A 25892-nucleotide genomic window follows, 5' to 3' on the forward strand; every position below is an offset into this window, starting at 1 on the left:
GTTGCTGTTGCCTTAATGGAGATTTGTTTGGGAATTTGTTAAAAGTTATGATAGTAGTAATTTGCAGCCATGTGTATATATTTTAACCTGTGTAAATTAATAAAATGTTTCACTTCGTTTAATGTAAAACCTTGAGAACTAGTGGTCTGATTCCTGAATTTAAGGTCGCATCTCAAACATAACACCTAAAATTATTGGTTATGACAGTTGTTTAAGGTTTCCCTCTAGGATTTTTAAATAACTCTGCTTTGCCAACTGCGTTGGTCATAATAACAGGACATACTGAGCAATTTTCCACATTACTGGGTAGATGCCAGTGTTATAGCTGTAACTCTTTTGTGTCAAAACAAATAAACTAAATTAACAAGTGAAGGGACAAATTAAAAGGCAGCCCGTTAAAGGGAAACTGCTGTACTGGAACAGCTTGGCTAGGGGCGTGGCAAGTTCTGGAGCACAAGTCTTCAGTACTTTTGCCGGAATATTGTCAGGGCCCATAGTCTTTGCCGCATCCAGTGCCTTCAACCATTTCTTGATATCACCTGGAATGAATTGAATTCACGGAAGACTGGCATCAGTGATTTTGGGGACCTCTGGAGGAGGCTGAGATGGATCATCCACTCGGCATTTCTGGCTAAAGATTGTAGCAAATGCTTCAGCCTTATCTTTTGCAGCCTAACTAATGCTTTTTCATAAATGCAGCATTTTATTAATTCAGCCATTAGTAGTGAAGATCTGACTATGTGCCCTGTCCTCATTTTACCTCTTGATTTCTATCTCTGCTGGGGGTTGACTTATTTTGCAACTAGCCCTGAGTCTGTTCAGCTTTGCATATCTGATCAACTTAAAATTTGTGCACCTTTTCACTATACCTCCTTTATGCGTTTTAGAAATATCTCAAAATACTTTCAGTTATCCAGCATGTCACAATATTTCCCATATCACATGTTTTGGCACTGAGAAGCTATAATATTTCTGGATACACACCCATGATATAATCTGGAGTATCCTAATTCTGCAAATACAACTGACCTTTTTGTTGGGATAGCACCTTAGTGCCCTTCTAAAAGCCTGGCAAGATCCTAATTTTGACTTGAAAGGGATTTACGGATAATGCCACCAAATAATACAGCATATGCAGTATTAGCTTGGCTGTTTTTTAGATCATAAATTATCACTACTTATCACTTTTAAAGGCAATTGACAAAAATAATCTAAGCAAGTTATTCTCTATGGCAATAAGATTCACATATTAAGGAGCATAATTTCAGCAGGTGATGGGATAGAAATTTTTTTTGCATGAAGTGTGGCAGAGCTGGAGAAGGAGTTACTGGGAAAATTCATCGAAATTAATGGGTTCAAGAGCCAATACATTTATTTCTGGACAGATAAAGGATTGGGGGATGTGATGAGACAGTGCGTTTCAGATCAAAGTAATGGGCGTTATAGGTTATATAGCTTTTCTTCTATTCCTGAATGATGATGTTCATTAACGACAAATCATTACTGGAGTGTGGGTACATGGCTTGTAATGCATCATGCACTAAATGGTATTTATATTCCAATCTCCCTCAATTTTTTTAAGACGTAGTATTGAATGGATTTATACTGTTTATTGTGCAGTGCTATGAATTGAATTACATAGGAGTAGTCATTTCAAGTTACACTGGCCTGGAGAATTAAATCCAATAAAAAGAACATAAAGGGTGACCCCAATGAAACATATAAAATTCTTAACGGGTTTGATAGAATAGATGCTGGAAGGCTGTTCCCTCAGGTTGGAGAGTCTAGAACTAAGGGTTGCAACCTTAGAATAAGAGGCAGAATGTCATTATGGCATACAAGGAGGCCATTTGGCCCATTAAGTCCATGCCACTTCCAAGGGCTGCTATTTAGGACTGAAATGAAGTTTAAATTGAAGTCGTGGTTCAGGAACTACAATTCTTGGCGGACCTTGGAACTTCTGCACATGTGCTAGCTGAGAAATGGCCGCATAAGCGCAGTTTGTGTTTTTTTACGATCTTCGGGCCTTCTGTACATGATCCGGCCAGAAAAGGGCCACACATGCACAGTTAGCCTTTTTACATTCTTTAGGTTGGGAACCAGCCCTGCGTGTATGCACAGAAGAAAAGGAAGCGAAGAAGTGAAACGGTGCGAAGCTACAAGTCAGGTGACCTGAACAGGAGCACCATTCAAGAGGAGGTGTCCCAGGGAGCAGGACACAGGGAAGGGAGAAAGTCCCAAATCAGGCAGGGACAAAGACAGGGATAAAAGATAGATCGCATTGAGTCAAGATAAACGAAAGGAGCAGAGAAAAAGGCTCCAAGTTAAAGAAAGATTGTGGGGAGCGGACTTGAAGCAAAGTGAGCTCGAGAGAAGCCCAGAAAATCTGGGAGGACAGCTGAAGATTGCTGATTCTGTGCAGTGGACAGCAGGGGTAAAGGTACCCTTTTGGAGCAGTGGTGTTCTGCTTTGCAAGGCCGAAGATCTGAAATTGGGCTTGGAAGGTGAAGTTTGAGTATACACGGAGATCCAGGGGGAAGGGGTCATGGAAACTGAGATTGAAACCCTGGAAGTGGATTCTTGTTGAAGCCATTCGAGTGGGAGTAACTTTTGAAGAGAATTCCAAGGCAAGATCTTCAGATGTGGAGATTGGAACCCCTCATGAGAAAGACAGAATTTCAGTGAGCTGGTTGGCTCATAGTGTGACAAATTTCTGGGTTGTTGGAAATCTGTAAAATTTGCTTTGCCCACATCTGAAATTTACTTTGCGGTGTGGTGTGCCTGATCACATTTGCCAGTTAGTTTACATGTACCAGACACTTACCCTGGATATTAGAGTATAAAATAGATATGGTAAATTGTTTTAACTTTCCAAATTTGTATGCGTCTGTAAAGATACACCTGGGGTGAAGGAATAGTGAATATTTGAATGATTTTCTCGTGCTTGTATTGAGACCTTTCCAACCTTCTTGTCTCGTGTAATATAGTTCATTTTTCTTGTTGAATAAATGTTTTATTCTTTGTTAAAAGTTCATCAGCAGACTCCTGTGAATTTGTTCAGTAACTTACTCCATGGTTTCTTCAAAAAAATGAAAAACCAGGATCTATCAAGCCAGGTTTCACTCTGGGATCTGACATGTCCATTAGTAACATCAGCTGGGATCGTAACAGGAGAAATATCTTCAATTCAAAGTGTTATAGATCTTTGGAATTATCTATTCTAGAGGACCACGAATGCTCAGTTGTTGAAAATGTTCCAGACAGAGTTTGATAGATTTTTTGGATGCTCAGGGAATTAATGGATGTGGTGGCAGTGCAGGAAGGTAGAAGATCAGCCGTGATCATATTGAAAGGCGGAGCAGGCTCAAAGGGCCAAATGACCTGGCTCTGCTCCTTATGTTCTTGTGTTCTAAGTTGTTGGCATTACTTTGCCTGGGGATTGGGGGAAAAGGGTGTATCTAGTTGGTCGTGAGTTGAGGTGCTGTTTCAGCAGTAGTTTATTTCACTAACATTCATTACGGTTCAGCCCTGATAAATACATAACTAGTTTCCCAAAAAAAGAGTTCATGCCAAAATTGAACTTGAATCAGGATTTCTGTAAACTGCAGATAAAAAAAAATCAATTTGCAAATCTTTGTACCACAGCTATTTAAATGATTCATTCAGGAATTTAATTTAATTTAAACAAGCACAGCAGAAACGCTTAACAAAACCATATATTTTACACTGAAATGATTAGACTTGTAAAATATGCCTTCTGTAGATACATTTGGCAGCAGATTGACTAAGCTTAGTGCACTGCAGATAATTGAGGACTGTTTGGGTCAGGAACTCCATACAGAAGGAGGGAAGGGAAATTATTTGGTGCATAGAATTTTTGAATCGTGGCATTTTTTAAATGTTTCAAGTTAAGTCTTAAGATGATACTGTAAAACAGAAGAAACAAAATCTGGAACGAAAGTTGACTAACTAAGATGGAGGAGCACAAGATCATTACTTCTCAAACATTTTTGCATAGGGGACCCTCTGAAAATACACTATTGACATACTGCCATAGACCCCATGCAAATATTGAATGTTCTGGGGCCCCTTCTCCAAATTTCTGGTCAGCACCAGAAGGAAGTACTAATATATTACATAAAATGTGTTTTATTGATTATACAGTAATAGAAGCTTTATAAGTCAACAGTTGGAGAAAAAATAGAATTCTCAGTACTCTGTATTCACAGCATGTGGTATGCCCGGCCCCAGAAGGACATAAAGCTCATGTACTCACAAACATCTTAAGGTCTACATATACTCGCTTGCAAGCCTGTTCATTCAAGAAATTTTGTAGAATTGTTTTTTTATACTGGCTTGGGTTTTTTTTATATGTTTTTTACCTCTCCTAGCAGATTACATGATGAGGTAGTGAGTATATAATATGGGATAGGTTAGATGGGCCAGCGGGTCTTTACCTGTCTGTCATTGTTCATTTTTTTTTTGTTACATATGGTCGTAGATCTCATTCCCTCAAATTACACAAATTGGGCCTTGTTAAATTTGGCTTTTTTTAATTTCTCCTTTTTGTACCTCCAAAGAATATTATGATTTACTGGTACCTTTCCAATAATGCTCTATAGCTTCATACTTACTGCTAGAAGCCAGCTACAAAATATTTCTTAATGAAATGCACTTGATTTCAACACGTGACACCATCCCTTCATAAAAGCAGATTTTTGCAGTCCATTTATTTAGCATAAAATGAAACTTAAGGTTAATTTATAGCATCAGCAGTGATCCTTTCTCTAGTTACCCTTCAAGGCTGAAGCATTGTTTACTCTGATTATGTTTTAATTATAGTTTACGTTGCAGAGCCTTTCCGCTTTGGCCAGAATCCAACTGATACAATGTTTGCAAAGTTGATAAAAATGGCTGGTGCATTTCATAAAGCTTTATGCATCTATTGTATAAGATCGAAGTTTTAGATATACTATATATTGTCCATCATATTATTGTGCCCATGTAAAATTCTGTGGCACGCTTGCAACTCACTATTTGAAATGTTGTGTTCACGAAATAATGACAAATCTCAGGAATGGGATTTATTTTTTTTTATTATTCATTCACGGGATGTGGGCTTCGCTGGCTGGGCCAGCATTTATTGCCCAGGAAGGGAGTTCCAGGATTTTGACCCAATGACAGTGAAGGAACGGCGATATGTTTCCAAGTCAGGATGGTGAGTGACTTGGAGGGGAACTTCCAGATGGTGATGTTCCCATCTATATCTGCTGCCCTTGTCCATCTAGATGGTAGTGGTCATGGGTTTGGAAGGTGCTGTCTAAGGAGCCTTGGTGAATCCCTGCAGTGCACCTTATAGATGGTACACAGTGCTGCTACTGTGCGTAGGTGGTGGAGGGAATGAATGTTTGTGGATGGGGTGCCAATCAAGTGGACTGCTTTGTCCTCGATGGTGTCAAGCTTCTTGAGTGTTGTGGGAGCTTCATTCATCCAGGCATTCATTCATCGCACTCCTGACTTGTGCCTTGTAGATGGTGGACAGGCTTTATTTATATGCACTGCATTTATATGGCTAATCCAGTTCAGTTTCTGGTCAATGGTAAACCCCAGGATGTTGTTAGTGGGGGATTCAGTGATGGTAATGCCATTGAGCGTCAAGGGGTGATGGTTCATTCTCTCTTGTTTATCAATCGATACAACGCAAATGAGAATGAAAAGTACCAATTAGCAACATGCAAAAATTTCCAAACAGAAATTGGCATAGCGAGGAACAGTCAGTGAATCAATGGAATTGTTCTAAATGTTTTTTGAGAATATTTTTGACTGTCACATTAGTTTCTACACTAAGGTGATAACTAATAGAATTTGTAGCAAAATAATGGCATAAAAATATAGAATAATTAAACATATCTGTACAAAAGCATAATTCTGTATTTTAAATCCCTCAAAGCTTTCCATCAGTGCCCATGCCTTCCTAACACACTGAGGCTGGATTTGATAGTGTTTTTAAGAATCATCATTAATTAAAAATACTTAATAAGCAAAGAAATATTTCTAGCATCACCCATGCCTACAATTTTTAGAATACTTTTTGAGATGGACAACAGATTGACAAATTAGTGTTGTTACCAAGACTTACTGTTTGTAAGTTTTGCCTCTTTTACATCTCCTACATTTCAGTGGAAAGTTTAGGAGGACAGAATCTCTGAGGGAAGCCACTTTTAGAAACAGCGAAAGTAAATGATTTTTTTTTTTGCACTGAACATCCAAATTAGGAAATACATGAACCCTCGAACTGTTTCTAAGGATTTTTTCCCCCAAGAAAACTATTTACGAATGATGTCATTGAATTAATAATAAAGTGTGATACTTTGAAGTATGATATGGCAGGTGAAAGGTTTATACTAAAACAAAATACTCATCGTGGGTCAGAGGTTTTGCTGTTGCAAGGGGATGTAGCTAGGTAGGGAGTGGTGTATGGTATATACATCTCTACTGAAAATGTTTAGGAAACATTTGTAAGAGATCAGGCCATCCAAGAAGAACAGAATAGCTCAAGCTTTATTTTGTGTATAGGCCATACTACATTTAACCTGTGAATGTTTAATGCTGACAACAGATGGAAAAATGTGGTAAAGCATTCCAATTTCTATCTTGAGTAGCACATAAAATATTCCAAAATAATATAAATTAAATCATTTGTCACTGGAAATCTGTTTGGCCCATGTTGCCTATGGAATTGGCCAGCAAACAGTTCCATTAAACAAATGGTAATCAACATTTCTTTTTGTTCCTGGATATCAGTTTGAAGCATCAATTGATAGTGGCTGAGTACTAAATTGCAAAATTGTTATGCACTTTCTTTTCACTTTGTAGATTATTCTTTCTCCCAGTCCTCAGTCAAGTATCTGCCCTTGCCTAACCCCAAAGCCATATCCTTCATAAACTTGGACTCTAATTTTGTCCATCACCTTTACTTTTAATTAAGTTGACTACTTTCTCTGTAACGTTAGCATATTATTGAATTGCATAAGAGGAGAGATGAAACACTGCAGGTGAGGTTTTAACTCATTCAAAACCCATCCCTTGGGATAGTCTACACCTGAACCATGCTGAAACCAGTGTTCCAGTGAGCCGCATAACGAGGGATGTAGAGAGGGTTTTAAGCTAAATATTGGGGGCAAGGGATCAAATTTGGGAAGATGTGGTAAATCAAAGAGCAGAGAAAATGCAAGAGAGAAAGGTATTAATGTGGGAAATGATAAACAACCCATGGCAGCAAGGGACAGAGAGTACAGGGAGCACAAATCTAAGAGTAAATCAGCAGATAAGGCTTAGAAGTTACAAAAATGATAAAAGGACAAAACTGAAGGCTCTGTATCTGAATGCACTTAGAATTTGAAACTAAACAGATGAGCTGAGAGCGCAAATAAAAATAAATAAGTACGATCTGATAGCCATTACAGAGACATGGCTGAACGATGACGTAGATTGGGACCTGAATATTGAAGGGTAGGTGACATTTAGGAAGGACAGGAAGCTAGGAAAAGGTAGAGGGGTGGCTCTGTTAATTTAATTATGGTATTAGCACATTTGAGAGGGATGACCTAAGATCAGGAAACCAGGATGTAGAAATAGTTTGGGTAGAGTTGAGAAATGATAAAAGCAAGAAGTCACTTGCGGGAGTGGTGCACAGGTGCCCCAATGGTAGGACGGGGTATAAAGGAAGAAATAATGGGAGCTTGTCAGAAAGGTACGACGATAATCATGGAGGATTTTAATCTGCATGTAGACTGAGAAAATCAGATGGGCAAAGGTAGCCTCAATGAAGAATTCATAGAATGTTTTGAGGATTGTTTCTTAAAACAGCACATTCTGGCACCAACCAGAGAGCAGGCTGTACTAGACCTGGCATTGTGCAACGAGAAGATTAATTAATGACCTCATAGTGAAGGCACCCCCTAGGTAACAGCGATCATAATATGATACATTCAGTTTGAAGGAGAGAAGAGGGGGTCCAAGTATTTTAAACTTAAATAAGGGCAATTATGAGGGCATGAAAGCACAGCTAGCTAAAGTGAACTGGCAAATTAGGTTAAGGGATAGATCAATAAAGATGTAGTGGCAGCCATTTAAGGGGATATTTCAAAATACACAGAATAGATACATTCCAACGAGAAAGAAAAAATCCAAGGGGAGCACCCACCATCTGTGGTTAACTAAAAAAATTAAAGATAGTATCAAACTTAAAGGAAAAACATAGAATTGTGCAAAGAAGGGTGGCAGGTCAGAAGATTGGACAGAATATAAAAAACAGCATAGAATGACCAAAAGATTGACAAGAATGAAAAATTAGAGTACGAGGGCACATTAGCTAGAAATACAAAGACAGATAGAAAGAGTTTCTATAGCTTCATAAAAAAGAATAGAGTTAACATAGTCAGCATTGATCCTATAGAAAGTGAGCCTGGGGAATTAATAATGGAAAATAACGAGATGGCAGATCAATTGAACAGGTATTTTGCATCGGTTTTCACTATAGAGGATACAAGTAACATCCCAGAAATAGCTGCAAATCAGGAAATGGAATGGAGGGAGGGACTTGGGGAAAATTGCAATCACCAGGGAAATGGTACTGAGCAAATTGTTGGAGCTGAGGGTTGACAAGTCCCCAGGTCCTAATGGACTTCATCTTAGGGTCTTAAAAGATGTGGCTAGTGAGATAGCTGATGTGTTGATTTTAATTTTCCAAAGTTCCCTCCATTCAGGGAAGGTTCCATTAGATTGAAAAATAGCGAATGTAACTCCTTTATTCAAAAAGGGAGGGAGACAGAAAGCGGACAAGTACAGGCCAGTTAGCTTAACATCTATCATAGGGGAAATGTTAGAAGGTATTGTTAAAGACATTAAAGCGGGGCACTTGGAAAAACTCAGGGTAATCAGACTGAGTCAACATGGCTTTGTGAAAGGGAAATCATGTTTAATGAGTTTATTGGAGTTCTTCGAAGGAGTCACATGTTCCGTGGATAAAGGGGAACCAGAAAGCATTTGACAAGATGCCACATCAAAGGTTATTGCAAAAAATAAAAGCTCATGCTGCATGGGGTAACACATTGGTGTGGACAGAAGATTGGCTAGCTACCAGGAAACAGAGGGTAGGTATAAATGGGTCTTTTTCTGGTTGGCAAGATGTAATGAGTGGTGTGTCACAGGGATCAATTGCTAGGGCCTCAACTTTTTACAATTTATATAAATGACTTGGATGAAGGGACCAAATGTATGGTTGTTAAATTTGCTGATGACACAAAGGTAGGTAGGATAGTAAGATGTGAAGAGGACACAAGGAGGCTACATAGGGATATAGATAGGTTAAATGAGTTGGCAAAGACCTGGCAAATGAAGTATAATATGGGAAAATATGAAATTGTCTCTTTTGGCTGGAAGAATAAAAAATAAGCATATTATCTAAATAGTGGGAGATTGCAGAGCTCTAAGATGCAGAGGGATCTATGTATCCAAGTGCATGAATCGCAAAAGGCTAGTATGCAGGTACAGCAAGTAATTAGGAAAGCCAATAGAATTTTATCATTTATTGCAAGAGGAATTAAATGCAAAAGTAGAGAGGTTATTCTTCAGTTAGAAGCAGTTCAGAGAAAGTTTACTAGACTAATACCAAGAACGGGCGGGTTGTCTTATGAGGAAAGACTGGACAGGCTAGGCTTGTATTCACTGGAATTTAGAAGAGTAAGAGGTGACTTGATTGAGACATATAAGATCCTGAGGGGTCTTGACAGGGTGGTTGTGGACAGGATGTTTCCTCTTCTGGGAGAATCTAAAACTAGGGGCTACTGTTTAAAAATAAGGGATCTCCCATTTTGGAAAGAGATGAGGAGAATTTTTTCCTTGCAATTCTTTGAGTCTTTGGAACACTTTTCCTCAAAAGGCGTTGGAAGCAGTCTTTGAATATTTTAAGGCAAAGATAGATAGATTCTTGATAAGCAAAGGGGCGAAAGGTTATTGAGGGTAGATGGGAATGTGGAGTTGCAGTTACATTCATGACCTTACTGAATGGCAGAGTAGGCTCAAAGGACGGAGTGGCCTACTCATGCTCCTCGTTCGTATGTTTGTACTGAATTACACAGATTTAAAATCAAGTCTTGTGTATCAGTGTGCAAAATAAAATAGATCGGTTTGCAATCAGTGACAAAATCACTGCATCCCAATTAAATTTGTCGTGTAAAATGTCATTTGTTCAAGCTAGACTATAACTCGAATGCCTCAATTTGTCTAAGCTGTAAGGTAAATAGATTCTATAATGTTTAAGGCATAAAAGAGGAAAATATTTAAATCAATAAAATAAAATAGACTGAACTTGCCATCTGAAGAATGTGTAAAAATAGGAGTTCTTGAGAGTAATAAGTTATTTTCACTGATTAAATAAGATAATAGTCCACCACCAATGGCATGCGTTTAATGCCCGTATTGGTTGTGGTGGTTTATGGAGGCCTGCCTCCTTGCCCCGTGCTTGCAGAGTGGTGCCCCTCAAGTATATATATATAACCAACTGTCTCTTTCTAATGGAGAGAGATGCCTATGGCCCTTTGGGACTATGGCTAATTACCAACACCACAAAGGAAAGCAAACTGAGAATACTCACTGGTCTGTGATTTTTTTTATCCTGTACACATAGTTGTGAAAACAAAAATGGTTATGTTTTAAAATTTCTATTATTTTTCTTCTCAGATTGTGCAGGATCATCACCAAAGTTCTGAAAGTTAATGTAAAAAATTTAAAAAGAAATGGCTACTAGTTCTTGAAAGTTTTAACTTTTTTTCCTAATGCACCCAAACATGGCAAACAGTGTAGTTAAGTTTACTTAATTGAGATTTTCACCTATCATAGTTTTACAAAGTGGAATTTGGTGTTTTGGAATTCGTTTTATATCTAAATTTCCTCTTTAGGAGCTACAGAAACTTGAGTTGAAACTAAATGAAACTAAGTGCCATTTGGAGCATGTCCAGCAGGATGCAGCAAGATCGAAGGATGAATGTCTAAAGCTGATGGAACTACTGAGCAAATCTGAGCACCAACTGCACCTCACCAGGTACAAATAATCCTGTTATCTGCCAGTGGCACTTCATAACGCCAGCTTCAAGCTGCCTGTCTCTACCGCAGGCAATAAAACATTTTGCAGATATTTTTGGTGCTTTTCAATACCAACTGTTCACATTTTTGCCTACTAATTGCTGCAGTATTAACAGGTGAAGCTATTAAAATACCAAACTGCAGGTATGTAATTATAGAAAACCAAATGTGATGATTTTTCTAATCTGTCTTAAGGGAAAAGCAGCATGATGTTTGTAACATATGGACGGGTGATGGGATTACCAGATGTTCTGAGGTTTTTGTTTTTTTTAATATTCTAAGATCTCTTGTATTCTGTCAGTTTGAGTTGTAATGATGTGGAGAACAGCACAACGTACAATATTGTATCATGATAAATGGTCTTAATAAGAGGTTGTTATAACAGGATGAGTAAGCCATTTTTATAATCATTTTTGTTTTGTTTTTTGTTAACTTGTCAACCTTTGTTTATTTTTCCTGTTGTACCAACAGTTACAGTACCTCCTTAAATTCACTACTACATCTCAGTCTGTGATTGGCATAGTCAAAATGAGTTAAGTCACAATTCAGTAATCAAACATTCGATATTGAACCACATTTGAGGGAGTAGAGATTCTGTATAGTGCCCTTTCACAGTGGTAGGCAATTTTAAAATCATTCAAATGGTATATAATTCTCAGCCTTGAATTTTCCCCCATCTTTTCGCCAGACCCTTTTTCCTGAACACAGTGAATCATGCTGGGTTATTGTTCTTTGCACTTCAGTTACGCTCCAGCATCTTTCTCAAGTGATTATTCTTAGTCAATGTGAGATTATCACAGCCAAATGCAGTCCTGCCTTTGTCTGATATCCACACAAGAGTAGTTGTAACAGAAAGCAAAAGAACAAGCTCGCATTTAACACGAGCCTCATTCTCTTCCCTCTTTGTGTAGATGCTGAGGGCAATTGCTGTATACTTACTTTGATCCAGCTAAATCAGCATATAGTAGAGTGGTGCATTTAACCCCTGAGTTACATGTTCTTTTGAGGAAATATTCTGCCCTTTTTCTGATTAGAGCTTAAACCATCCATAGATGAGTTGGATGCCCTGCTTCCTGTCCTCTGCCGGTCGGCTCCTTAATTGCTGCCGAACCAGGCTTGGGAGTGTCCCATGAGTGCCCGTTCTTCAGATTTTCTCTTTCTCTGCATTAAGAAGCTGTGCATTTACAAATTCCATTCTGCAACCATGTGGCCATGATTGAGAACTTAACAGTATGAAGATTTATGGTGCAAACTTGAATCCAAAAATCCTATTGACATTTTTTTTATTTTGGCTGCTGCATTTCTCTTTTCTGTTATTCCTGGCATTATGATAACCATCCAAATAATATTGTAGCAACAAAGGTTTTGAACTTATTTGTAAAATTAGAAAGAAAGACTTGCATTCATATAGCATTTTTAATGACCATCAGATGTCTCAAAGGGCTTTATAGCCAATGAAGTACTTCTGAAGTATAGTGCACAGCAAGCTCCCACAAAGAGGAATGTGATAAGAACCAAATAATCTCTTTATTTTGTGATATTTTTTAGGGTATAAATATTGGCCAGGACACTGGGGAGAACCACTTCTTCTCTTCTTCAACATAATGCCATGGGATCTTTTACATCCACTCAGCAGGCAAATGGGACCTTGATTTAATGGCTCATCCAAAGGATGTCACCTCTGACAGTGCAGCGCTCCCTCAGTGCTGTACAGCAATGTCAGCATAGATTTTGTGCTCAAGCCCTGGAGTGGGACTTGAAACCAGAACCTTGTGACTCAAAGGGGAGTAAATTACTAAATCAGCTGGCTCCAGCGGTGCTGCAGAGCCAAATTTTTTAGCATGTAGGTGACAAGTCACTTCTTTCATTTCTAGGCCATCTCTCAGCCTTAGTGTGTTAATTCTGTTGGCCTGAATTTTTCCCGCATTGGGCGGGTTCGGTGAGAGGGAGTGGGGGCAGTCGTGGAGCCAACTGCTGTCCGCGATTGGCTCTGCACTGCCATTTTACGCAGGTGGGCCAATTAAGGCCCGCCCAGCATAATACGCGAGCAGTAGCGCTAAGTGCTACCTATGTGGGCAAGAGGAGGAGGGAGAGTCGAGGCCAGCGCTCTTTTGCATATGTGCGTGAAAGAGCGCTTCAACCTTCCTGAGGCACGGAGCTGCCTCAGGGAGATTGAAGCGCTTTTGAAAACAAGAAATAAAATTTAATGAAACATGTCCCCTCATGTGACTGTGTCACATGAGATAGGACATGTTTTTATTTTTCAGGAAAACTTTTTATTTAATTCATAAAAGCTTTAGGAAACCTCATCCCGCTCATAGATGAGGTTTCCTAAAAAATGTAAAGGCCGCTTGGCCTTTTCGCCTGCCCACCAACCATGAGGTTGGATGAGCAGCGTAAACTTGACATTAATTACTTCATTAATGGGCTTAATAGGTCTTTTAATTATCGGTGGGCGTGCAGCCGACTCCGGTGCGCACCTGCCAAACGAAACATCGCAAGACAGCTCGATGACATCGGGACATCCGTCTGGCGTCATCACGCGTCATTTTACGCGCCGCGTGCTGGGCCTGCCCCCGCACGCCAACTGAAAAATCCTGGCCATTGTTTTTATTGTAGCCAACATTCTTTCTCCCAACGTAAAATACTTTACACTTGCCTGCATGAAATTTTATATTTAATTTGTTTGTCCATCTACTTAACTCTTTTGAATTCCTGTGCAAAATGTTAACTTCTGATTTACTTGGAAGGAATGCTATGCATAGCTTTGGAACTTTAGAAGCTAGACAGTAACATAGGCTAACTGATATGTAGCCATTAAATTATACGTATTATATGTAATACCACTGTGTCTATATACATTGACTGTGCACACGCATAATATAGTGCATTTAATGACAGCAGAGGACTCAAATGGATAAGCATGCTTATTTTCTTGTTATATTCTACCTGCTCTTTTCACAGAGCAAAAAGAGCCAATGGTCTACAAGGTATACTGAAGGCTACCTTGACAGTGCTAACAGAATATCTGGCAGGCCTGCCAAAGCCCCTAGTATCTTGAGATTGCTGATAAACATGCACACCCTGTATGATGCCCCATCAAAGTCCTCATCTGAGTCCACTGCAGAACCTGTGTTTGACCTTGTTCTCTGGCAAGCTGACATGAGGGCCTAGATCTGGACCTGGATCCGGATGTCCCGCCTCCATTTCTGACAGACCCTATTTTCAAATGGGGCGAATGGGGGCGGGATGTGACTCACGAATGAGGGAAACATGAACTCAGCAGGATCATTTGAACTCCATGCTGTGTTCAAACAGACCCTATTTTACTGGAGCTAGGGCCTTAACCCGCAGTGTGGGAGTTTTGAATTTTTAGAGTAGACATAAATGTTTGTGAAGGGTGTATAAGGTTTGTAGAACTGTCAAGCTGCAAAGTTTTTTTAAAAAGACTGCCCTTTAAAAATTGAAAAAAACTACCTAACTTGTGTCTGTGTGTTGAAAAAAATTCTGTTAGCAGTTTCAATAAGTATTTGTTGACACAACCCTAAGTGCTATCATTATAGCATTATTGCTGCTAGACTGCTTTCCATAACCTATCATTGTCACAGTTCACAGTTTGATTGACAGCTCAAAGAGGTTATTAAAGGATTAGCTGTATTTGATGTGGATTTATGAATACAAATGTTGTTTTTATACGGGATTTATTACTTGAGGGGATTTAAATGCATTGAATGGGCTTTCATAAATGAGAGTGTTTTTTTTTTAATGAAGTGAAATCTGTAATAGATATTTGGAATTTTATTTTATTTCAGCTCAGCATGGCTCCTGAGGTCAGCCTATGGTGGATACTAGGTGAACTGGCATGAGTGGTGTAAGTGCAAAGGGTAGTGGGTAGGGAATCATGAGTTGGCACGAGTTGACACTAGGCTGCCATAGGGCCAAAAGGAGCCATGGGGAAGAGTGGGGGGCATATGTTGGCATGAGTTGACACGTATGGGGAATGGGTGGAGGGTGAGGGGGTGTGAGGAGTGAAGCCTAGAGGGCTGCAAGTTTAAGAAACTAACAGAGACAAAGTCCCAGACAACTGAGGTGGGCCTTTTAAGTAGCCCGCCTTAGCACTCAGAGGCTCCTGTGGCCACCCTCTTTCTGAGTTTGGGGGTGACGGGCCTGACTCCATCCACGATGGGGGTGTGGTATCTTGAATAGCATGAGAGGCTGGTGGTACAGTGGGTAAGAGATGACAGGTGAAGATGCATTCCCCTTCCTTGACCAACTACATGAGATTATTAAACTTCTTGCAGCACTGCTGCCAGTTCCTCAGGGCCAGACTCCAGGCATTGACCTCCATGGCCACCTGCTCGCATTCCATTCGGAAGATGTTCCTTGGGGGCATCCTGGCCTCTCTCCTCCTGTTAGCCTGCACCACTGAGGCTTCCAGCACTGCATCCATAAACCTAGGAGTTCTCTCCCTCCCCTGGTTCTCCATTTGTGCAGTTTCAACTTGTAGCCAATGTCAAATAAGCCAATCAGCAGCAGCTCCTTTTATTGGGTGCAACTCCCCTTTAAGAAGACCAGACTGCCTTTAAGAGGAGTTGGCTGGGCTGTTCAATGTGATATCAGAGCACACTACCCACCCCCCTGCTGAGCACATCAGGTTGTTTGTTGCCTTCCTGAACAGGAACGGGTGTGGGCAGGTCGTGAATTGAAACCCTGTGCCCAAAAACGGGGCTAATTTTAGCCCTCAGTGGTGATATAACATGAAGAGGTAATTAATAAAGCAAATAGAGTATTGTGATAGCCAAAACAGTGGAGTACGAGCCTACAGAGGTTATGCTGAGACTCTATTTTGCACGGGTCTGGCCTCACTTGGATTGCTGGGCATGATTTAGTGAGGGCGGCAGGGGGTCCGACATCCACCACCAAAACTGGTGACATCCCCGCTGACCTTATCTCCAGGAACCCCGGGGGAATTAAGTCCCTAATTGGCAGTTCATTGCTCCATGGAGGAAATTTAATTGCTGCACTTCTCCCAGCAGAGTAGAAATCTCATCCCCTAGAGCTGCTGGCCAACTCTCCATTACCAGCTGTGCCACCAGAGCGGTGGCTGCTGTCAGTAATACGGTGAGCTTTCGCCAGGGATTCCTGGAGGAGGTAAATGAGGTCAGGGTGGTGATTGCAGAGGAGTCGTCGCCGGCAAGAGGAGGATTGGCGGAAAGGGCAGGGGGATGGCTCTCAGCGGGCACCCATTCCCCATGCCAGATCTCTCATCAGGCATTGAGCCTCTTTGAATGAGGGGACCCCCACCCCCCAGTGGGCTGCAAGCAAACCAGACAGGGTTTGAATACCAGCGGCAGTGGGATGAGGTCCTTAAGTGGGCATCAATTGGCATCTGGGCAGGAATGGCACATGCAAGCTTTCCTGTCTTGGACTTAATCGGGGGGAGGGTGAGATGTGGTGGGTTCTCCACCCCTCATGCGTCCACCCAATCACACGGGCCCCCCACCCCACCCACCTCGGAACTTGCCTCCAAGGATGGCATTAAATTCTGCTCACTGTTGTAAAACTGGAGAAAGATAAATTTAAAACATCTTATTTTTTTAATCAAAGGAGACATGAGCTGGGACAATATAGCAGAGTAAGTTAATGGTGTAAAAAAATATAGTTGGCTGGTAGGTTGGCTGAGTAGAAACATTAGAAGGATGAGTATGATTGGTTGGAAGGCCTTTATGTTATTGATTTCACTGTTTATATTCTATGATATTTTTGTGAAGGTACACAATCTCTTCTTTTACATATGAATCATTCTCTTAAACACAAGAAAGTGATTTGAACCATAGGAACTCCTTCCAGCAATGTATTCTCTTTGGTCATCATGCTATTTATGACATAGTTTACATAACTCTGTTACTTAGATTTTTACTTTCTTCTCCTTTCCTTGCTAAACAAGCACATATCTGTTTAACAAGCACATAATCTATTTTTTACTAACTAAACTTGCTTTCAAATTGTGCTTCAGCTGCCAGCTCCAATACCACAGAGAGAGCAAGGCAGTTGCATTAGTTTTGAATTGTTCAAACAAAGAGCCAGCCCAGATAAGATGGGGCAAATGGTCTCCATCCCGTGCTCTATGGTTCAGCCAGATTGAGATATGAACGTAAGCTTACTTTTTTTTTTCTTTTAAGAGAACAGCCTGAATAACTAGGTATTCACAATAGCCATAGTGTTTCATTGGGCCAGTAAATGTGTTGCTGATGCAAAATCATGACATCAGCATATGCACTTATTGCATGACAGAACTATTGTGGTCAGTTTGTGCATGCGCTAATGGACCAAACATTGTAACCAAATTATAGGGCAATCAGTTGAATTATCTACTGCCCATTTTGGGAGAGAGGCACGGAGAAGTCACTCAAAACCCAACTTGAATATAAAATAAGCTAGATGATCCGTCATTTCCCTGTCTGTTCTGTGTTGCTACCTTATGCTGTTTTTTAAGTATTGCAGATTTTTCTATATCTCCTGATAGGGCCTCTGACTAGTGGATACTGAGTTCACATCCTAATCTTACAAATTTTAACTCTGTAACATGCTTTGAGTCTTCCTCCACACCAAAAGATTCTGTTGTTCCTGCTTTTTGCAATTCAGGGCCCTATGGGGACAAAAGCACTTCTTGAAAAATTGCAACTCAGCCACATACAGATGCTACACTCTACAGATGGATTATCTAACCTTGCATCATTTTTGTTGACTAAGTTGCTCATTAGGTGCTTAAGCACATTATGGGATTGTTCTTGCTAATGCTTTTTGATAAGATTTTTCTTTTGCCTTTCCTAAAATGCAAAGAAATTTTATATCTCAAAATGGAGTGCTCCTGCCATTTTGTTAGTAGTTTGTAAGTTACAGACAAAAAAAATGGAAAATAGTTACCAAGTTCCCCCTACTATGATTGGGAATGTCTGTAAAGTTAACAATATAAAATATTACTTTAAAAAAATTATTTGGCACACCTGTGTAATGAAACTCACCATCTGAGCTGAATCAGAAGGCAGCAATGATTTTGTTTGAGAGTAAAATTAGAAAATTGTGTAACTGAGTACCCCATATAAAACACACAGATTGCTCAACTTTGAAAATGTGCTGATTTGTATTGCTAGGTAATATTTTTAATATTCTAGATTGTATTTTGTTAATTTGTTAGGGTATAGATTCATGTTGTGGAATATCGATCAAGTAAAACATTTTCACATTTCAGCTTTTTAGACAAAGATTTCTAATATTTTACTTAAATGTATACTTAAAGAGCATGGAAATATTCTGTGAGCCTAGGCTGAAACAAAGTTATTGGCGTGCTTTTTTATTACTGAACTGATCAAACATTTCTTTGATTGCAATATACAGCAGAGTGGTCCATAGGCTTGTCTATGATGTGTTCAAATCTAGTAGAAGGCATGTGCCTTTTTTAAAAAAAAATAGAATGACTACTTCATTCAGTAAATTGACAACTTGTTTTATTTAATTCTGTGGAACAGATAATTATTTCTGAATTGTAATCATTTGAACACAGGAACAGAATGAAGTGTATCTCCTTTGCTGAAAAAGGGTGGGAATTTGAAAATTAATAAAAAAGTGAACAGATGCAGTAATATGCCAGAGGGAGATTAATGTGGAGAGTAAAATCTGTGTGCAACAAAACTGCAGCAAACATAGTCAGTGGGAGGTGGTTGTACAATCAGAACAGGGATAAAAGAGAAATTACAAACAACCCTGCACTTGTCAAAGTAGTAGTAATGAAATCCTGATTGTGCCAGCAGCAAGAACCTGTGTTAGCTCTTTGGGGTAAGGCAAGTAGCTGGATGCCAGGTAGGAGGGCAGCATGCATTGCTGGGCAATAGCCATGTTGTCTATAACAGATGGCAGGCAAAGATGGCAGGGGAGGGGCTGCTTAGCAGAACTAATCAGACAGTAACAGATAGGGCAGCTGGGAGGACTGACCACAGAGATGGGATCTGCTGGGCAACTGCAAAGTGCTGTGATGTTTACAGTGGTGCTCCTAGTGGCCTTGGGTGAGACCTTGCATTGTCTTTACTGATCTTTACTTTCAGTCCAAACAACACACAGAAAATGCCTCAGCATCAATGACCCACTGTTCAGATACTCTCACATGAAACTTAAAATCACCAGTAACTGTTAATTACAGAGCCAACCCTTTGAGTATTCACACATTTGTAGCAACATGTTTCTGTGGCAAAATTCTTCCTTATTTTTAATTAATTTTCCAAAGATGAGATGGGTAAGGATGTAGAATATTGTTTTCTAAATATTTAAAAATATATAAAGATAGGAAGGAAACAAAATGTGTTGATTTTGACCTATTTTTGCTGTAAATAAGCTAGGAAAGATACAGTTAAGTGTGTGTGCGATTGGGGGTGAGGAGTGGTAGGGTTGTGCACGGGCAGCGTGTGGGAAGATATTGTCTGTTGCTGTGTGAGTTAATGAAGAATCTGATTCTTTCCCCTGAAGGCAAAATTAATTTTGGATATTTTGAACAGGCATTAACCAAGCCTTATTAATTGAAAAGAACTAAGAATATAAAAAAAATTTTAAAACATTTTTAATCATTCTCCAATGTAAAAAGTCTAGTGTTACCATTTCACAGAATATTCTTCTTAAAAATGAAACAGAAAAAATTATTCTGCTCCATGCTGCAAAATGTTTTTTTTCAATCAAATGGTGCATGAAAACTGCTCTTGCTTTGGTCAAAATGAAATGCGAAGCTTGATGCTACTCTTACCAGAACAAAATAGACCAATGTATTCTTTCTGTAGTTATACTTACTGGATCATTGTCACAGAGTTGCTTTCTAAATTCTCTGACTAATTGATAAGCCATGAAATTGCAATGTGGGGTCTGTCAGTTCAGTCTAAATGAGTCAGCAAACCAACAGGCTCCTACAACCACCACAAACAATTGTGGATCCTATTTGTAAAATTGTACCAGAATGATGCAGAAGAAAACTGCTTCATGATAACTCACAGACAGATCCAGCTCATCAAAGTGAAATCCAAAAAAAATCTGCATCTACATCCTGTCAAATGCATTCTTTCCACAGCAGCGTCAGAACAATAATAATTACTTTACACTTAAAGAATAATTGAAAACCATTCCACTGGAGGTGTTGCAGTGGGTTATCACATCATTCTCTCAACTCCGAAGCCTAGGTTTGAATCAAGCCTCAACGACGGAGATGCTATTCTCCTCTCTCTGGTGATAGTATGTAGTCTGTGGAATTAAACTGGGCTGCCTTAACCTTGTTCCTCATGTGTGTCACTCCACAGCATAAAACAGCTCACAGTTCTGCTCAAATTTGTAATGTTACCAAGAGGATGGTTGTTGTGGGAAATGGAAAATGTCACATTGGTGTAATCTGCTGAAAATCATGTTTAGGCATACAGTTGGATCAGAATGATGGACTTTTACCCCACGTTTTGTCGTGCCACATCTGACATTGAATTGTTCAACGCTGACACATAAAATGACCAAAGAACTGCTTTGTGACAACTCAAATGCTGACCAAAGTGGAACATGTTCCATAGCACCATGCAATGTCATTACCCTTTGTATAACACAAATCTAGCATTTATAATGACTGCCTACTCCCATAGCAGGGCCAAACAGCAATGTGCAATTGTAGGTCCAAGTTCCAGTGCAGACTCACTTATCAGCCTAACTTTCAAAGCATCCATGCACCAACTTCAAAACTTTGAAGCAATTCTTGCATCCGTGGACTGCCACATTTGAATTATTTAAACTTGTCTTGATAGCAAATTTTCTTCAGAATTTACAAAATCCAACTGAACTCGAAATTATCAATTCTAAGATACAGTTCTGAAAAGTGAAACAAAGTAAAACATGATTAAATAGAATGAAGCAAATGTGATGTACTCATACAGCTGGTAAACCAGACTACCATAGTGCACTCATAACTACTTCACTCTTGTGCTTGGCAGTCATGATAACTCATATAAATATCAGATCACGCCAAGAGCCATGGGGTATGTTCTGCGTAAATTGCACATCAAGCTTGTATTGCAGATGTTCAACACAGAGCAACCTTTATCCATCTTTACATTTCTAGTCTGTGAAGTCTATATCTGTCAAATGGGTTAATGGTTGCCTAAAGCCGTTCCTTGTAAATGACAGTTCTGAATAAGATACAATTAGTACATGGTAAAATTAGTGTGCGTTGTTGGCATATTGTATTGCAAGATAAAATTTATTTCTAATGGTCTACTGCAATATTTTGAACGTAGAATTACCTTTGTGTCACACAGCATTCATCTGTAATTTTATATCAGTAACATTAATATTGTTCAGCCAGTTTAAAATAAAGAACATATTTGCTTTGGATAATCCAAGAAATTATCTGCTTCCCATCTATATAATGCATAAACTTCAAAAGATTAATGTTACTGAGTTAATTTTGCAAATATGTACTTTGTTCTGTTTAGCTACCAGTGGGGAATAGACTAAAGACAGCACATTTTCCAGTGACCTTGAGGAGCTGTACTACTTCAAGAAGCAAGAAGTAGCTTCTGGTAAACAAAGTTCACTTCTGACAGATGGATTGAATGACAAAAAGATTGTGTGTGCCAGAATAGCCCTGGCAGAGGAGGAAATCTTTAGTGGAATCCAACAGGAGAGGAGGTGTGAACAGGTGCGGGACTGCTGACGGAAGGGGAACCAGATGGAGGGAGCCAGAGCCAGTTTAGTTAGAGGAAGGGAAAGAAGGAAAGGCTATGGGATAGATGGCTAAATATATGCGCAGAGGAGGGTAAATAACACAATAATCAAAGCCACCCGTGGGGGAGGAGGTTTGAGTGCTTAGTATAACAGAAAAATATAGTAGGGTTTAGTTTGATTAATGTTGTTTGTGCATAAGAAGCTGATGATTAATGTGTTATGTGCAATGCACAAAATGCAGACAAATTAACAAAACTAAAATTGTTTAAATTAGGTCTTTGAACTATTCAGTGCTGTAGCAAGTTCTGCCTGCTGTCGTTCAGAATTTTGTTCATTAATGCATAGGATAGGATAATGCATTGGATAGGATGTTGTTTTGCACTCCACTTTCAAAGAAGACCTATTTAATACAAGTGAAAAAGAAATATATGTGCCATACTTGATGAATTTCTATGCAACATCTGATATATCTTTTTTTGTAGAGTTTTATATAGCTATATGCATTTAAAATACTTTTTTTAGTATTAGAACTTTAGTTCACCACAATACCTATTCTTGGGGAGAGGAGCTGGGGGATGCAGGAGAGGGAAGATTGGAAAGAAGCTGAATGTTTAGAAATACCTGCCATTGTTGCGCATACCTTACTGTCAGTTGCCCTTGGTAATAAAAGAATCTGTATGGAGAACTCCCTCGTTGTTGGGAATCCACGGCAAATGCAGACATACTCCCAATAGCTCTCTGTTCTAACTTCTGAAAGCCAGAGTCAGATTTTTGCAGAGTCAGGAACGTTGTGTGGACCTTTGAAAATGGCGGGCAGGACAAGAATGTGGAAAGCCTGCACCCATTTCCAACAGATCCAACTTTTGACAGTAAGGGGAAGGGGGCAGGGCATGATTCACACAAGAGGGAAGCCAAAATACAGCAGAGCCATTTGAACTTGGCTCTGAGTTTAAACAGACCCCATTTTGGCTTTAGCAAGGGCCCTAACCTGCATGTGGGAATCACAAATTGATGGATTAGATGTTAACATTCTTAAAGGGCAGATATGGTATGTATATCTATCATGATCTGAAGATTTTTAAATCCCCCGCTCCTTAAACTTTAAAAAAAAGGCTGCAGCTGTCATTCAGAATTATTTAAAAAATCCTTCTGCTGGACTGTTTTGAATGATGGGCTATCAACTGCAGGGTTGGGAAAAAGAAAACTAGCATCTGGCCATGCAGTTTCAGTAGCATTCTTTTTTGGCATTTCATAATGGCTATTATTATGTCATTTGGAATGCTTGGCTGAGTTTCAAAAACTAAAATTTTCACAGTTTGACGGTTTAAAGAGGCTATTAAAGGATTAGCTGCCTTTGATCTGGAGTCTGAATATAAGTTTGTTTTTATAAGAGATTAATCACTCGCGATTTAAAAGCCTTGAATCACTTCTATGATAGGGAGTTTTTTTCACTATCAAGCGTGTAGAAGTGAAAGCCAAATTATATTGTTATAAGTTTATTTTTTTCATCTCCACGTGACCCATGAGGTCTGCCCATGATGCATACTGGACAAGTGACTATGCAAGCACCATGGAATGCATGAGGGACCATGGAGGATGGGCAGGATCACGAGTTGTTATTGAGTTGGCATGGAGAGTATGAGGGGCCATGAGGATGGATGGGTGGCATGTGCTGGCATTGAGTTCACATGGAGGTATTAGGGCCCATGGAGGGTGGGTGGGGGCATGAGTTGTCATTGAGTTGACATGGGGGCTGTGAGGGGTCATAGGACTGGTTGAGGGGGGCTTGAGTTCGCATTGAGTTGATATGAGGCTCTGAGGGGCCATGGGGGTGGGTGAGCGGGTGGTGAAGGAGTGTGAGGGGTGAGGGCTAGAGCCTGAAACAACTGGGACAAAGTCTCAGATAACAGATGAGCCTTCTAACTAACCAGTCTCAGGACACTCCCACACCCCCTCTCCTGTGGCTGCTTACACTCTGTTTCCGGGATTGGCGGGCCCGACTGTATCCTGTACCTGCCTCCCCAGAGCAAAAGTTACGCAATTTGGAGTAATTTTTACTAAGGAGGGTCCGGCAACTCAGGAAATTTCCCAACTTGAGCTATCCGCCTCGGGAACATCTGGCTTCTAGCATCTGTAATGAGTAGGAAAATAATGTTAGTAACTGCAGCAAATCTTAAGAACAAATTAATATATAACAGAAGCACAGAACTAATAAGTCAACAAATGAAGAAATCTGACAACAGACAGCAAACTGATTACAAGGAGTTCAGTATTGTAGTTTGAAAATTTGAGTGTGTGTGTGTGTACTGGATATTCAGGTGTTTTCCTGTTGAGCAGAAAGAGGGTACCACCTCCCTCAGAATGAGAGACGGTGGAGAATGAGTTTCTTCGCGGAGTATTCTTGTATGCCCATTAGTGATCAGTTTAAGAGTGTTAATTGTGAGAGACATGATGGGAGGTTGCTAGCCTATCCTTAGCTGAGGAATGATGGCTCTTTGAGATTTATAAAGGGGCAAAAAATTAACAATACTCAAGCCAAATTGTCTCTTGGCTTACACAGTGACCTCAAACATGGCAGCAATATTTGTGCACAGCAAGGTTCCACAGGAGATAAAAAGGACCATTTAATTTATTTTAGTGATGATGATTGACAAATGAATATTGGCCAGTACACTAGGGAGAACTCCCTTGCTCTTCTTTGAAACTTCTTATGGGATCTTTCACATCTACCTGAGAGACGTCAGTTTAAGACCTCATCCAAAAGAAGGCACCTCTAACTGTAGTACTCCCTCAGTACCACACTGAAGTATTTGTCTAGAGTATGTGCTCTGGAGTGGATTTTAATCCAGTTTTCCTGACTCAGGCAAGAATGCTACTACTGAGCCACGCCTGACACTTAGTAATACACTGTTAATCTCTTCTACAAACAACCCTTAGGGCTATGGTTTATTGCAGTTGTCCTCAGTAACCAACACAATTTGTATTTTAACTGGAACATTTAATAGCTTCTGCATAAAAACATTATCGGATTTTATTAAGTGTCAACCACGGTTCCTAAATTAATCACAAAGTACAAGCATCTCGTGTAAGAACATGCTGTTTTCTCTTTGAAATAAATTAAATTCATAGGATGGTGTTTATAATCACGCAATTGTTTTCACAGATTTAAATGTAGCTAATATTTAAACAGTGATTGCTGGAAAAGTACATTATTTTTGCAATCTGAAGGTGTCACTGATATAAAAAACAGTTTATTTGCTGCCCTATACTTTTGACCTTGTTGCCTCTTTCAGGATGGAAAAGGACAGTTTACTCCGTAGTCACAGTGATGATGTCAAGGCCCTGGCCTTTCAATCCCAACAACGTGAGCAAGAGCTAACAGAAAAGATACAGCAAATGGAGGCCCAGCATGATAAAACTGGTAGGTGGTAGGCATAGATTAGAGCCAGGACACCTCACTTGCAGGCCAGGCCCACACCTCACTGTGAAATGACATCAGGAACACCTGTAACCTTTGGCTGGCCAAAGGGAGCAGATGCTAACTTCACCGGAGATCCCGAATTACATATCAGTTAGCGTTTAAAAGGGAAATGAAAACCATTGCCCACTGTCTGTTGATTTCACAGTGCTGCTCTCACATCTGTTGCACCATCTGGATTATGAGTTTATTTACCTGTGTTAAGAAACTTAAAGTAGAGTGTTGCCAGCATAAAGTACAGAACAAGGGGCTTCTCTTGGCTTGATTTTAGGGCACACATGTTACATGAGGAAAATCGCATCAGAAACTCAGCGGGAAATGCTGCAGGCTTATGTTTAAAACTCTGTTTGAATACCATCTTGCTATTGCCATATAAATTTGGAAGAACTATTCTTAACAGGCTGACGACTTGGAATTGATTTCTGAATTGGAGTTATTCTTTAGGTTTTTAGTCATTATCTACTATGTCAATTCCATGAAGTGAAATAAATACAAGTTTTAAAAATGTACAGCAACCAGCCAGATTGCA

The 25892-nt window shown here is 39.7% G+C and overlaps 1 protein-coding gene across 1 annotated transcript in view; it reads left to right on the plus strand.

Annotated features, from left to right (window-relative positions):
- sdccag8 (SHH signaling and ciliogenesis regulator sdccag8) overlaps window positions 1-25892 on the plus strand; it is a 416860-nt gene that overhangs the window by 221770 nt on the left and 169198 nt on the right. Inside the window, exons 13-14 of the mRNA XM_078557369.1 lie at window positions 10962-11104; window positions 25179-25306. Of these exons, the coding sequence (XP_078413495.1) occupies window positions 10962-11104; window positions 25179-25306 (271 nt within the window). The remainder of the gene's footprint in view (window positions 1-10961; window positions 11105-25178; window positions 25307-25892) is intronic.

Source organism: Cetorhinus maximus, chromosome 14, assembly GCF_964194155.1.
Source record: "Cetorhinus maximus chromosome 14, sCetMax3.hap1.1, whole genome shotgun sequence".
Taxonomy (NCBI): domain Eukaryota; kingdom Metazoa; phylum Chordata; class Chondrichthyes; order Lamniformes; family Cetorhinidae; genus Cetorhinus; species Cetorhinus maximus.